Consider the following 16,121-nt stretch of genomic DNA (forward strand, 5'->3'; position numbering starts at 1 on the left):
CCAGTCGCCTTTGAGGTAGTGGGGAGAAAAGTGCTCTTACCCCCGGTAGCCTGTTTGATAATCTCATCCAGCTCTGAGCCAAACAAAAACTCTCCTTTCAAAGGAATAATTTCCAGAGACTTTTTAGACTCACTGTCAGACTCCCAGGCTTTCAACCAGAGAGCTCTCCTAGCAGTAACAGACGTGACCGAAACTTTGGACGCCATCTTGGCACCCTCTTCGCTAGCCTCACATATGTACTCAGCAGCACATCGTAGCTTTTCTGCCAGAGAAAAAGCCTCTGCATCATGTTGGAGAAGACTCCCCAAAGTCTCTGCCCACTTGATCATGGCCTTCGCCACCCAAGCCGAAGCAATGATAGGCCGCATGGTGAAACCAACACCTTCAAAAACTGCCTTGAGACAGCCTTCAACCTTTTTGTCAACTGGATCTTTAAAGGCCGCCCCACCCTGCACTGGCAGAGCCGTGGCCTTAGATAACCTTGCCACAGAGGAATCCACTAATGGAACTTTCTCCCAAATCTTAACATGGTCCTCAGGCATAGGATACATGTTAGCATACCTCTTTGCCATTACCAGCCTTTTCTCCGGAGACTTGCCAGCCTCGTCTAATAAGGCAATCATGCCTTTATCAGAGGGAAAGGATACAGGATCTTTACGGCTCCTTTTAAACACACACTGTGCAGCAGCCTTTTCCTCCGCAGGCAAATCCAGAGTCTGTTTAACAGCCAAAATGAGGTCTTCAATACCAGAGGTAGAAGAATCTATATCCTCCCCCTGTGACCAACATAAATCATCTTCATCAACTCCATCATCTGTGTCTGCAATTAATGGAGGTGCCATAGAAGAACTCTGTCTAAACATGACATCATCAGATACTTTTGTGAACTGCTCTAAAAGAGAAGACATTTTATGCACACCCTGTGCCGTGTTCTGCATAGCTTGCAGCAATATAGGGTCTCCCTGTGAAAGGGTAAAGATCCCTGAGATGAAGGTATAGGACCCGGTGATCCCACCAAAGATCCCCTCTGCTTATTTAAAGCCTCTGTCAAAGCCTTGACAGACTGTCCCAAAGCTACAGCCCACTCAGCTCCACCTGGGCTATGAGTCCGTGACCCAGAGGGTACAGCTTCACAGGAAGGGCACAATTCCCCCTGGTCCAACTGTTCACAAGATAAATTTACATTACATTTTTTGCAATGATAAAACATCTCCAGCGCTCCCCCCCCAGCAACAGAACTGTACTCGTCCGCCATGTTAATATCAGAATATAACAATACTGTTTAACGTTCAGGCAAAGTCACAGAGTAATGCACACAATGTACTTATCTGTATCTGTTGCCAGTATTCAGCGGGGGAAGCGTTTTCCAGAGAGACTTCTCAGCAGGTCTGTCTATTTCAGCTCCGCAGCAAGCACAGGAAATGGCGCCAGGATCAATGGGAGAAACCAAGTCTCCCTTCAGTGAGGGTAACCGCCGTCTTTTGGCGCCAAACTCACACACAGGCGCTCCCACTGTGTCTCTCTACCTCCAGTAACTCCCCCTCTAGGGACCACTTGGAGTTGCCCAGAAACGCTGGGCGTCCTGTAAGAAGCTTCAACTCCCCTGGGGGATTTCAGCTTCTAAACTCTTAAAGATGGCGGCCGCCATCGCTGGGGGACCCGTCCCCAAGATCCCCTTCTATGCAAGGCGCTGGATGGGGTCCCCCGGAGCCCAGGACAGGTCTCCGCTTGAGCGGAGCTCAGCGCTGTGCAGAGCGCACATTCCTCAGTGAATGTCCCTCTCTGCACACAGAACACTGACAGGACGCGCTTCTGTCAGCGTCCTGTTGCGCTCTCAGCGTGTACTGACTTCAACAGAAGTCACACGCTGGCAAAACCTGCATCTAAGCTAACTGTTAATAAAAAAATAAAAGCCTTTCTGACTAAAAATCCAAAGAAAAAGTGTGGCTGCAGCGCAGCCACTCAGCATTGCACCCACTCCTGTGGGCACCTAAACGAAACTGAAGCATGATGGGATGCAGAAGGGAGGAGCCTGCTTCCAAAGAATTGAAGCATAGGTGCCTGGCGGACCCCTCTACATCCCAATGTGAAGCGGTGTCACCGGACTGGACGAAAGAGAAATCGGTGTGGTCGTGCTAGGAAACAAGTACCGCCAAATGTTCATGGATGTTTTAGTACTTAAACTGAACATGTCTAATGCTGCTCGGTCAGCCAGCGATAGGCGTGTGAACGACACTGGTCAGACATAGCACATCAGCTCTGTAACGCAGCCGATGGTCAACATACCTAAAGCTAGATGGTGCATCGTGCTGTGTGTAAGGGCAATCTCCTGACCACCCGTAACAGTAGCCAGTGCTGATCAGCAGCTGAATTAGCAGGCACATGATATTGCACCCGCCCAGTTGTGACATTAGTCACCATGGATTGGGCAGGGTGTATGGAGAACACGCTGCCCGATCCGTCCACAGATATATCTAAAGATCTATTGTTCTGCAGATAAATCTATAAGTGTGTGCCCAGCCTGAGGGATATATTTACTAAAGGGCGATGTTGATCGATTTAAACTCGCTTAATCGATGCCGGACTTCCTGGGCTAGGACACATTTACTAACATTTAAAAATGAATATAAAAATCCAACTGTCAGTAAATGTGTGTTTTAGCCCTGGAAGCCCAACATCGATTAATATTGAATTTTAAATGAACCTTTAGTAAATATTCCCCTAAGACTGAGCTGATTGTCTCCCGCCATCTGCGATCCCCTCACTAACCTTGATGTTACTATCCACTGACACCTCATCATCGATGCTGCAAGGCTGCTGTCTTAGCGTCATCCTGACCTCCACCCTTTCTTACAATCCCCACAATCAGTCCCTGTCCCAGTATTGGCAGCTTCCAGGATCAGACCCTTTCTCACCCTGGAGACAACTAAGACCCTCATCCACTCACTGGTCATCCCTAGACTGGATGGGATACGGTCATTAGGTGTACAACAACTAGGTCAACAAGCATTGGGTCGACACCACTAGGTCAACAGACTGCAAGGTCGACATGGGGGTTTCAGTTTTTTGAGCCGACAGGCTGTATTTCATGCCCTACCATCCACTAGGGCGTGGTGGGAGAATAAAATAGTGTGCTGAGCGTAGCGAGGGGATGCGGTGCACTTCAAACTGTGTCCATGTCGACATTCGGGTCAAAAAATAGTGAAAAACCCCATGTCGACCTTTTGACTTGTGTCAACCTAATGTCCTATCGACCTAGACCCATGTCGACCTAGACCCATGTCGACCCAATATGCTTGTTGACCTAGTTGTGGTCGACCAAATGATCCACACCCAACTGGATTACGGTAACCAATATTATATTATTTATACTATTTACAGTGTGATTGTTACCGTGGGTTTATAATATACTAATGCTATACCATATGTCTTACTTTGTAAAGACCATCTAATTTTTTATTAACTTTTTTTTTCATATTTATTTCCAGCATTGTTCTTTTGAATTGGTTTAGCACTACTTCTTTCTTTTTCCCTGTATGTAGGATTGACTACCCTGTTTCTATAGCAGCTGCTGAGAAGCTACCCACAATAAGCGCCCCCAGTTCCCACCCCCGTTAGAGATCTGGTTCGGTATTTATTTTCCTAGGTGTCCTCCCCAACGTCCATCTCTGTCCACAGCTCATGTTCTCCAACTGACGGCTTCTGCCCCCCTCTCCTACAGGCCCTGCACTGGCTCCCATTCCTTCCGGACACCTATTTATAATGCAATGTTCTGTACCATTGTTTCCCTATTTCTTGTTATGTTTGCAGTGTTTCTGTTATATACTGTGTAAGGCGCTGAGGACCCCATATACATATAGGATAATACCATGAGTGAGTCCATGATGTCTAATATGAATTTACCAACCACAACCACTTATTACATCTCTATATGTACATACAGCAAATGTGACTGTTACACAGATAAAGGAGGTCATTCTGGTTGACTCGCAGAGCTGAGAAATTCGTCAACTAAACATCGCCCGCACGAACACCCCCCTCCCACGCATGCGAATGGTTTCTACAGCGCTCGCACATATAAGTCAACTCTCTGATTTATGGCACCCTTGTACGGGAGGAGGGCGGGCAGCTGACATCCGGTGACGTATGGCAGGGGACTATACAAGTCGCCACGTCCGTTCCCAAACAGAGCCTGCACATGCAAATCAATGCTTATATGCGTGCACAATAGCAAAACATTGCTCACCACGTGAACGCGCAGGGGAACGATCAAACTAGAATGACCTCCAAAGTGTGGTCATAACATACAATACAATGGGATCACCAAGCAGACTGCATAGACCCAGCCACGGAGACATTCAGACTGAGGGAAGTAACATTACCCCAGCTTACACATTGCCCAGCTAGTACTATGGGACAGGAACCCACATAAGCCAGTGACACTGTGCCGCCAGTCACTTCTCTCACACACTATACACGTGGCAGCACAGTAGCTGTGGGGTATACTGGCAGCATGTCCTGGTCACTGGTTACCACTACTCCAGCGGGAGTATAATAGGGGCTGATGGCTCCTGATGTATGAGATACACCAGAGAGTGTGGGGAGGAGACTGGTCAGATCTCTGGGCTGGTAACACACAGTGACATGATGTGAGGGGAGAGCAGGAGTATAATAGGGGCTGATGGCTACTGATGTATGAGATACACCAGAGAGTGTGGGGAGGAGACTGGTCAGATCTCTGGGCTGGTAACACACAGTGACATGATGTGAGGGGAGAGCAGGAGTATAATAGGGGCTGATGGCTCCTGATGTATGAGATGCACCAGAGAGTGGGGGGAGGAGACTGGTCAGATCTCTGGGCTGGTAACACACAGTGACATGATGTGAGGGGAGAGCAGGAGTATAATAGGGGCTGATGGCTCCTGATGTATGAGATAAAGCTGTATTGGCAGAACAAGGAAAATTTGTAATAACGGATTACTCCTCACCTGTGCTGACATCTGTAGGGATTTCCTCCTTCTTACACTGCTGATCACCCCTCATATATGTATCTTCTCCCTCTGTATCTTCTGCCTTAATATCAGTCACATCCGTCTCTTCTGCCTTAATATCAGACGAATCTTCACAATGAACCTAAAAAAATACCACATAAGTAATGTCTGATGTTATTGAGATTACACAGTAGAATATCAGTGTATAAGACACACAGCTGCTGCAATCATATAGTGCCAGTCACTTTGATATACAGAGGAGACTGTAAATCCTACCTACCTGATCCTCCTGTGGGGTCCTGGGATTCTCCTCTGTACAGTGCTGGGTATATAGAGGACAGGGACATCTCTCTGCGGTATCTCTGTTACTGAGCCCATCTGTAGGAAACACACAGTGACTGAGGATATTGTACAGGTGTGATTAGCAGATGATCTGTGTATATCTGCTGTACCCTGTACAATAAAATGAATTCTCCTCTTACCCAGTGATGTGAGTGGCCAGTGATTCTCCATTATCACGTCCTTGTACAGACCCTTGTGTTCCTCAATATACTCCCACTCCTCCATGGAGAGATAGACAGTGACATCCTGACACCTTATAGGAACCTGACACATACAATGATACAGTCATTACCCAAACACCTCCCCGGTTATACTGTATAATGTCCCATCCCCAGCAGTCACCTCTCTGGTGACATCCCTCCGGTGTTACTGTATAATGTCCCATTCCCAGCAGTCACCTCTCCGGTCACATCCCCCAGTGTTACTGTATAATGCCCCATCCCCAGCAGTCACCTCTCCAGTCACATCCCCCGGTGTTACTGTATAATGCCCCATTCCCAACAGTCACCTCTCTGGTCACATCCCCCTGGTGTTACTGTATAATGCCCCATTCCCAGCAGTCACCTCTCTGGTCACATCCCCCTGGTGTTACTGAATAATGTCCCATTCCCAGCAGTCACCTCTCCAGTCACATCCCCCGGTGTTACTGTATAATGTCCCATTCCCAGCAGTCACCTCTCCGGTCACTTCTCCCGGTGTTACTGTATAATGCCCCATTCCCTGCAGTCACCTCTCTGGTCACTTCTCCCGGTGTTACTATATAATGTCCCATTCCTAGCAGTCAGCTTTCCAGTCACATACCCTAGTGTTACTGTCCCATTCCCAGCAGTCACCTCTCCGGTCACATCCCCGGTGTTACTGTATAATGTCCCATTCCCAGCAGTCACCTCTCCAGGCACATCCCCCGGTGTTCAGGGGTGGGGTCCTGGGGTGCACACCAATTGAGAGGTGCGACCCTGTGGAGACCTTTCAGTAGAACTGCATACAAAGTCAAAGGTGCAGGTGCACAAATTAAACTCCCAATTTAAACATTTTGCAATAAAATTTTGCATTTTTAGCGAGGTTCTTCGCTTATTTATGGCCATAAGTAACGGCTTGCCCACCGCGTCCAGGTGACCTCATTAGTCGGGCAAGTCCCTAACATTTTGGGGGGTACAATTCTAGGGCACCCCAAAATGGTGCAGCCGAGTGACCCCAGGGCAACACAAGACTGAAATAAATATATAGTGAAACAAAGTGAGGATAGGTTAGTGAGAGAGGCTGCTAAAGATAGCAGGGGTAAGTAAGTGAGACATCCAACCATCCTGGTCACATCCAACGGTGTTACTCTATAATGCCCCATTCCCAGCAGTCACCTCTCCGGTCACATCCCCCGGTGTTACTGTATCATGCCCCATTCCCAGCAGTCACATCCCCCGGTGTAACTGTATAATGCCCCATTCCCAGCAGTCACATCTCCAGGCACATCCCCCGGTGTTACTGTATAATGTCCCATTCTCAGCAGTCATCTCTCTGGTCACCTCCCCCAGTGTTACTGTATAATACCCCATTTCCAGCAGTCACATCCCCCGGTGTTATAATTTCCCATTCCCAGCAGTCACCTCTCCAGGAACATCCCCCGGTGTTACTGTATAATGTCCCATTCCCAGCAGTCACCTCTTTAGTCAGCAGCTGGATGATCTTGTTGGTGAGTTCCAGGATCTTCTGATCATTGTCTCTCCCATGTATCAGTGAGTGAGGTGTGGGCCCTGTTATGGGGCTCTGGGTCCTTTTCTGTTCTTCTGACACACAGGGGTGACTACTGGGTGTCTCATGCTCACCACCAGATGTCTTCTTCACTACTGTGTAACCCTGTGTATAGGGAAAATGAGAGTTATTGTAGACTTGCCTTCGATTACTTCTCTTTCTTTGAGGTTCATGGGAGCCACAGTGCTAACATCGGGGTTGTAGGCGGGTCCAGAGGATCAGGCACCAAACATCAAAGCTTTTATCATTCTATAGCCCCGCCTCCATGCTCATCTCCTCAGTTTTGTCAACCAGCAGGAAGTGAATAGGAAGAAGAAAGGTAATGGACACCCTAGTGCACTCACAAATAGAAAGAAGGGAACTAGTGTCCATGGTCACACCCAAATATACCAATATATGCCATATGCTATCAGACGTGTTAGGGTGGGCGCCCTGTTGCAGACATGAGCTTCGAAGAAAGAGTTAACCCAAGGTAGCTTTCATTTTCTTCTTCGGGTTTCATGGTCCCCGCCACATTTTTTAAATTCAATATTTTTTATTGAGATTTTGAAATGTGCATACAAAAACACCCTATATGGACATAGGGTATAATAGACACAGACAACAAACAACAGGTATGGTGAGATAACGTCACAGGGTACTTATACAATAGAATATGGTCAGGATACCGTTAGCAATATAACCTCGAGGGAAAACAGCAGTGGATCAATGGTGTTATGTGTGGACATAAGTCGCTTCGTTGCAGGATATACGAGTTCCTAGTACCCAAAGGCGCCAAGCTGAACCAGCATTGTGATGTAAATAAATTGCTAATCTGGCCATTTCTCAGTCTCGCAATGGAGCAAAAATGGGTTCTTGTAGGTAGGATTAGTCTCCTGTCTACATCTGAAGTAGCATCCGGAGCACATGTAGTGCCATGTATAGGAGGCGAACATAGGCTTCAGTATCCTAACATAAAGCTTAAGGCAAACTAGAACATCGTTGATGCATACAGGGGTAATATCCCAATCAGTCATAAGCTCATATAGGTCAGCAACGAAGTATGAGTCCATTGGAGGTAATCATACCCGTATCAGGAAAGGCCAAAGGAATTGTAGACTTGGAGACCTCACACGCATTTGTTGCATCGCATGTTCTGGAGATAGAGAAAGAGGATGGGTCTCCCGTCCAACCTTCAAACAGGATTTTATAATCCAGGATTGTAGCAGGAGAGTCCAGAGGTTTCATGCATGTAGTGATATCGCCCACATCGACCACATCCCAGTTATCAAGGTGGCACTGGAAGATGAATACGCCTCACCTTAAATCAGGGGTGGCCAAACCGGTCCTCGAGATTTTCCATGTTACCTATCTGGTGCACAGCTGTAGTCATTACTGACTGTCACATTTTAAAACCTGCTGCATTCATTCCTACTATAGATCCACAGGTTGCCTGAAAAACAGTCAGCGTTGGTAGATCTTGAGGACAGGTTTGGCCACCCCTGCCTTAAATCATCCAGCTGCCGACATAGTCTAGTAGAGGAATCCGAGATCTCTTGCAGGATCTGTTGTAAAAGAAAGTCCATCTTTATCCTAGCTGGTATTCGTTTTAATTGTGTCACAGAAAACAGCGATAGACAGAGACTGGTAATGTAGTTACAGGAAACGAAGCACTATCACCAGTGCCGCCGCCAGGCCTTGAGTCAGGAAAGATGGCGTGTGCGCGCCAGATATGTTGCCGCCGTTGCCACTCACTGTAACAGGGATCGTAAGGTATAAATGCTGTAAGGCAATGGAGGGATGCGGAGTCGCTCTTATAGTATCTGGCAATATCAGGGTTTGTGTCGATCTTCGTGCAGCCCCGCCGTCCGATGGCCCCGTGAGTCAGGCAAGATGGTGCTGGCTCTCCCCGTGTGGACCGCGGCAGCAAGCACAGCACAGACCGCTAGCCGCTTACTCTGCTAAACTACTCCGAAGAGGGCACCAGCGCCAGTCCCCCCAGTCCACTCCACCACCCGGGAGCAGGACGGCGCGCTCCATGCAGGGCAGCTGTCCACGAGCGTCGGAGCTGGAGTGACAGTAGGCCGCAGCAAATATTGACACCAGGAAGGCAAATAAAGACAGCAACAGCGTTGTAGTAGGGGCGCCAGGTGGTCATGTAGGTTATCTCTAGTCAGCACCAGTTACAGAGCCGTCTGTTAGGGCAAAGCAGGGTAGTAAACAGGATGGGATTCAGGAGCTCCGAGAAACTGCTGCCTGCTCCTAGCTCGTGCAAGCCACGCCCCCCCTCATTAAAGCAATACTTAACCCTTTGAGTGCCTATATCTCTGTGAGAGGTGTTCAAAATATCTACTAAAAATGCCACCTTCGCTTACATTTTTTATATAATTTCAAATAAAACATGTTTACAAAAAGTTTATATTTTCTATATAAAAAGATAAATATTCCAGATCACTGTGATGAATAAAAATCTTTGCTTGGCAAATTTTTACACCAATTTTGACAAATTCACTTGGCACTCAAAGGGTTAAGGGAGGGTACTCGCCTGAGGGACCAGAAGTATCTGGCAAGTTAAGGAAGCCCCCTGGGAGGCGAACGTATCAAAGGCATAGAATCTAATGAATGTGTGGATAGAGAACCACGTTGCCGCCTTGCCCATGACGGTCCCATGGACCTGGTAGAATGTGCAGATATATATGTAGGTAATGGAAGCTGGGCCTGTTCATAAGCCTGCGGAATTACCAGCCAAATCCACAGAGCTAAAGTCTGTTTGTTGCTGGCCACGCACGCTTGTGAAATCCATATAAAATGAATAAGGAATCGGTCTAACGTATAGAAGTGGTTCGGCGGTCTACATAGATTTTTAAGGCTCGCACTAGGTTCAGAGAACACTCCTCACAAGCCATCTCCATAGAGTCCAAAGCTGGAACCACAATTTCCTGATTCATATGTAATTTGGAGATAACTTTCGGTAAATGAGCAGTCGTGATCCCAAGGACAGCTCTGTCCTCATGCAAAATCATAAAAGCAGACCTGCACGATAGTGCACTTGAATCAGACACACATCTGGCAGATGCTATGGCAATCAAGAACACCGCCTTCAGTGAGCCACCTAAGTTCCACAGTTTCCAGTGGTTCAAACGGGTGTTTAGTCAGAGCCTCAAGGACCATAGATAGATAGATTCCATGGAGTTGTAGGAGGGACATAAGGAGGTTGAATGTGTAACACTCCCTGAAGAAACATATGTTACGTAGTGATGCAATCTTTCTGTGGAGCCATAAAGATAGGGCTGAGATGAGTACTTTGTAGACAAGGAACCTGGCTAAAACATATGGACATTGAGGCAGTGGGAGTGGTTGATCCACCAATAGTCCATGAACCAATGGCATCTGGGCCACGCTGGAGCCACCAGTAAGAGATCTCGGCTCTTCTGTTTGACTTTCCAGAGCACCTGAAGGAGCATGGAAACCAGAGGAAACACATTAGATTATCTGTGAATGCTGCCTGAGAATCTCTGTACCGGGACCCGTAAGCAAGCACGTAATTGTGGCATGACACAATGAGGTCCACATCTGACAGACCCCAGCACGGCACTTGAAGCGAGAATACATCTGCATGATGCAACCATTCTTACGAGTGAAAATCCTGGCGCCTTAGGAGGTCCACCTTCCAGTTCAGAATTACCAGGATGACCACAGCCGATAATGCTGGTATGTGTTGTTTGGCACATGTGAGAATTTTGGACACCTCCCTCATTGCTCTGGACTACGAGTGCCGCCTTGATGGTTTATATAAGCCACTGTTGTGGTGTTGTCTGACCGTACCTGTACCAGTCTGCCTTGCAAAATGTCCTGCACCTGAAGCAATGCATTGTACACTGCCCACAGTTCCAGAATATTGAGCTTCCACCAAGGTCCACTTTCCTTGCAAGGATCAGGATTTACCATGGCTCCCCATCATAGTTAGAAGGACCAGTCCTTGATTCAGCTGATCAGAGGCTGACCATACCACCTGGTCAGGATCAGGCACTGCAGATCACTCGACCATGTCAAACGACAAGTGTTCGCATTGCCAGGTGAATCGTGACTCTGGGGTGTCGAAGAAACATACATATCCGGGACAGCAAATTCTGACACTTGTCTGGTGTCTGAAACAGATGCAAGAAAGTGGAGTCCAGTACTGCCCTCAAATGCAGCATTCTTTGTGACAGGACCAGATAGGATTTTTCCCAGTTGAGAAGCCACCCATGCTGCTGGAGGAATGTCAACTTTGTAAGTGTTTGGACAACACCTCCGGAGAACTGGCCAAGAGAAGAAGGTCGTCCAGTTAAGGGACACCCTTATTCCCTGATGATGAAGACACCTCGCCATGAATTTGGAAAAATATTTGGGGGCTGTGGCGAGGCCAAATGGGAATGACTGGAATTTAAAGTGTTGGTACATGATGCCAAGGCGGAGGAACCACTGATATGAGAGAGCAATGGGGAGACACCATGTAGTCCCACGGTTCCTTTGCGAAAACAATAGCCCACAACATTTCCATCTGAAATTTGGGCACCTTTACAAATTTGTGGAGGGATTTTACATTTAGTATGGGCCTGTAAGTCCCGTTTGGGGACCAAAATAAGAGTCAAGTAATATCTGAGTCCCCGTTGGTGTTGGAGAACTGGAATAATGACTTCGGACTGCACTATTACATGGAGATTGTCTGTCTGCATTATGAGGTGCTGGCGGGAGGCCCATACAGCAATATTTCTGTGGAGGGCGTCTTTGAAAGACAACAAATATCCTGGGGTCACAATTTATCTAACCTAAGCATCGGAAGTGGTACTGACCCATTCCTGTGCAAAGCGAAAAAGTAAGCCTCCCACCCTGAGATCCCCCAGAGGGAGGCCCACCCCATAATGCGGCAGGCTTGTGTGACTTCGCTGGGAGCTGTCTAGTGACCCACCATATTATTAAGTTCTTCCCAAAAGGGCAGCAATTGTAAAGTTATCTTGGACTCTAGATCAGCTTTCCAAGGTCGCAGCCAGAGCATGAGACATGCCAATACTGAGGTAGCTGGAGCTATAGCAGCCAGCACACCAGCGTCTGAGAGCCTCGGTAATATACAGCACAGCCTGTCTAATATGAGAAAGACATAGCTTACAACCCTCTGAGATCTCAGCTGGTAACTCATCCTCTAGCACCTTCAGGGAGACCGACAGGGTTAACAGGGTTAGGCGGGCGAGCAGGGAGGCAGTGGGGACCCGGGGGGAAGCGCCGTCGGAAGGGGACGCGCGCGCATCTCCTTTCGCAGATCAGATGGCGGCTGGCCGGGGATGGTGGATGGCGAATCTTCCGCCATCCCCTGCAAGAGCGAGGCCGGCTCCATCTGTAGCACATCAGTCACAGACAATGCAGAGATATAAGTACAGTAGTGGTACAATACACTGCAAGGCACCCTGATCAACTACTGCACTGCTATGGAAGCAAGGAGGATATGAATGCTGTACAAAGCGGTCAGCCATAGGTGTTCTTACAGGGGAGACAGACCTAACACTCCAGGAGACCCGAGGGCTGCATGCAGAAGATGGCTATAAGTGATGTCACAGTGACACCCCCAGATCCCCTCACCTCCCCAGTCACGTCCCTGTATTATTACTATAGATATAAGTGATGTCATAGTGACACTCCCAGATCCCCTCACCTCCCCAGTCATGTCCCTGTATTATTAGTATAGATATAAGTGATGCCACAGTGAGACTCCCAGATCCCCTCACCTCCCCAGTCATGTCCCTGTATTATTAGTATAGATATAAGTGATGTCACAGAGACACTCCCAGATCCCCTCACCTCCCCAGTCACATCCCTGTAATATTACTATAGATATAAGTGATGTCATAGTGACGCTCCCAGATCCCCTCACCTCCCAAGTCATGTCCCTGTATTAGTACTATAGATATAAGTGATGTCACAGTAACGCTCCCAGATCCCCTCACCTCCTGTCACGTCCCTGTATTATTACTATAGATATAAGTGACGTCACAGTGACACCCCCAGATTCCCTCACCTCCCCAGTCATGTCCCTGTATTATTAGTATAGATATAAGTGATGCCACAGTGAGACTCCCAGATCCCCTCACCTCCCCAGTCACATCCCTGTAATATTACTATAGATATAAGTGATGTCACAGTAACGCTCCCAGATCCCCTCACCTCCTGTCACGTCCCTGTATTATTACTATAGATATAAGTGACGTCACAGTGACACCCCCAGATCCCCTCACCTCCCCAGTCACGTCCCTGTATTATTACTATAGATATAAGTGATGTCACAGTGACACTCCCAGATCCCCTTACCTCCCCAGTCAGCAGGTAGATGATCTCCAGGGTAAGATTTAGTATCCTTTCAGTCATGTGACTCTGGTCATTGTTCATCCTCGAGGAATCAGTGACTGGTCTCATCCTCAATGCTCTGTTGTTCTGGAATAAATATAATAATTACAATATACACCACACAGTACAGCTGGCTGACTTCAAGACTCCACTTCACCTGGTTTTATTCAGCCACAGAACCTGTGTAATTATTATGTGTCCGAAATGAAAGAGATGAGGTGGTAACCCTAATAAGCGCTATAGGAAAAAGTTTGGTACTTGTGTATTATCACAGCGCCCGATTTTACTACGTACGCAAACGTAGTGAAATCGCATCGCATGCCATTATTGTATGGCATACGATGCGATTTGACCTGTTATAATGGCATCTAATGTACTATACCAATAAATGACATATAGGGGGAAATTGACTAAGAATACAAAAATTTTGGGTAATTGTTTCCTAGCACGGCGTCAACGATAAAAATTGTATCCTTCGGGACCCCAAAAATCACGTCGATCGCATCGCATGCAGCCAAATCACATGCGATGGACGCGATTTTTACATTGGAATCAATGTAAAATGGTCCCTGAGACCCAATTTTACATTGGCCCCAATGTTAAATGCCCCCCAGACCCCAATTTTTATTGTTTCCCAACCCTGATGGGTGAAATCCCCCCCATTGTTAATGCCACAACACGATGAACGCCAACCCGAAGCGCGGCGAGCGCAGCGAGCCCGCGAGGGGCGGCGGTACGCATCCTCCGACCTTTTCATACCCCCACTATCCACGTCGGCGTGGAGTTGATTTTATATAGTGTGGCGAGCGCAGCGAGCCACCGAGCCCGAAGCGTGGTGAGTGCAGCGAGCCCCGCGAGGGGACGCGCATTATTTCACAGATATGACGCGTGTGCTTGCCACGCTTTGGCTCGGTGCGCTCGCCACACTATATAAAATCAACTCCACACCGACGTGGATAGTGGGGGTATGAAAAGGTCGGAGGACGCGTACCGCCGCCCCCCGCGGGCTCGCTGCACTCGCCACACTTCGGGTTGGCGTTCATCGTGGGGTGGCGTTAACAATGGGGGGGGCATTTGTCATGTAAAATACCCATAAGGGTGGGTATACAATGAAAAATCGGGTCCATTGGTCCATTTAACATTGTTCCCTATGTAAAATCGCGTCCATCGCATCGGTCACATCGCATGCCTTAACTTAAGGCATGCGATGGACGCAATTTTTTCATTGTCAGGGAAAAGGCTAAAAATAGCCCTAAAATCGCGTCGGTCGCGTCCATCGCATACCTTAAGTTAAGGTATGCAATCACCTGCGACAGGCGCCGTGCTAGGAAATAAGTACCAAATTTGAATTCGTATTCTTACTACTAATGAATACGACTGCATACGTCGTATGCAAAGTCGTGTTCCGGAGGGGAATTTACAAAGCAGTCAAATACGACTGCTTTGTAACCCTCCGATGTCGTATATACGGCCGCTTATACGAACTCCTGAAGGCAGTCTGCAAGGATCAGTCAAGGATCAGTCAAAAAAATAGAAAAATAAATACATTTAAAAAAAATACGGCGTGGGGTCCCCCCCACAGCTGTAACCAGCACCAGGCTAAAAGAGCCGGGGCCAGTAATAAAAAAATCAGGAAACCCGACAAATAGGGGTTCCCCGATATTTTAAAACCAGGTCCGGGGCTGGTTCCCAAAATACGGGGGACAAAATGACTAGGGGTCCCCCATATTTTAATAACCAGCCCCAGGCCAAACCAGCCAGCAGAGTAATGTCACAGCCGGGGGACACTTATTATATAAGGTCCCGCGGCCAAAACATTAACTCTACCGACCAGTCAGCCTGGCCAGGGGCCCTGGGGGAGTGGGGACCCCCCAATTAAGGGGTCCCCCCTCCAGGACTTACCTGACCAGGCTGGTGCTGTCCTCGATGCCCCTGGGCATCGAGCTGATTGAGTGTAAAAAAATAGAAATAAACTATTGTTTAATACTGTAAAACTATGAGTCCCAGCAAGCCTCCCCCGCAAGCTGGGACTTGGAGAACCACAAGACCCAGCCTGCGGGCATTAAAGGGCCCGCTGGTACTTGTAGTTCCACAGTAATAAAAATAGTCAAATAAACACACTGACACACAATAAAAATAAAACTTTAATACATCCAAAGCCCATACATACTGATACTTACCTATCTTGAGCCCGTAGGTAGGTCCCTGGGTCTTGGTCTGGTGCCTTGTCCTGGTCCATGTCGGCGTTCGGATCCATGTCGACGTCCAGGTCCATGTTGGCGGCGTCTGTGTCGGCGTCCGGTCCGGGTCCGAAGAAATCCATGGGGTACCTGTGGAAGGAAATCCAACTCACCCAGGTCCACCTGCGAAGATCTGTTGTCTTGATCCGCCGTAGTCCTGGTCTTCTGGCATCTTCTGTCACATTCCAGCAGCTCCCCACATCGGACTGATGAGAGGCGCAGCGATCTTTTATCTTCCGCGCATCTCCACTGAATGATTCTATTGGCCGGATGGGGGCCAATCAGAGCCGCTTAGTAAATCAGGAACCACCATTCTTTTGAATGGTGATTTCTGTCGTATTCTTTCGATGGTGTATTCATTCGTATTTTTAAATACAAATATGAATGTCCCATTATTAAGAATATGAAAATACGTATTTTTGGCATAGTAAATGGCAAAAATACG

General features: G+C 47.8%; 2 protein-coding genes across 6 annotated transcripts in view; one reads left to right on the top strand and one right to left on the bottom strand.

Moving 5' to 3' along the window:
* The window catches only part of LOC146007513 (uncharacterized), a 218,458-nt gene that overhangs the window by 67,533 nt on the left and 134,804 nt on the right, over window positions 1-16,121 (top strand). The window lies entirely within an intron of this gene.
* LOC146007515 (uncharacterized) overlaps window positions 1-16,121 on the bottom strand; it is a 32,055-nt gene that overhangs the window by 13,696 nt on the left and 2,238 nt on the right. Inside the window, 5 exon segments of the mRNA XM_083145931.1 lie at window positions 4,989-5,133; window positions 5,272-5,369; window positions 5,474-5,597; window positions 6,990-7,184; window positions 13,401-13,523. Of these exon segments, the coding sequence (XP_083002057.1) occupies window positions 4,989-5,133; window positions 5,272-5,369; window positions 5,474-5,597; window positions 6,990-7,184; window positions 13,401-13,505 (667 nt within the window). The 5' untranslated portion in view covers window positions 13,506-13,523.

This window comes from Crinia signifera, chromosome 6 (genome assembly GCF_055691185.1).
Source record: "Crinia signifera chromosome 6, ASM5569118v1, whole genome shotgun sequence".
Lineage (NCBI taxonomy): Eukaryota > Metazoa > Chordata > Amphibia > Anura > Myobatrachidae > Crinia > Crinia signifera.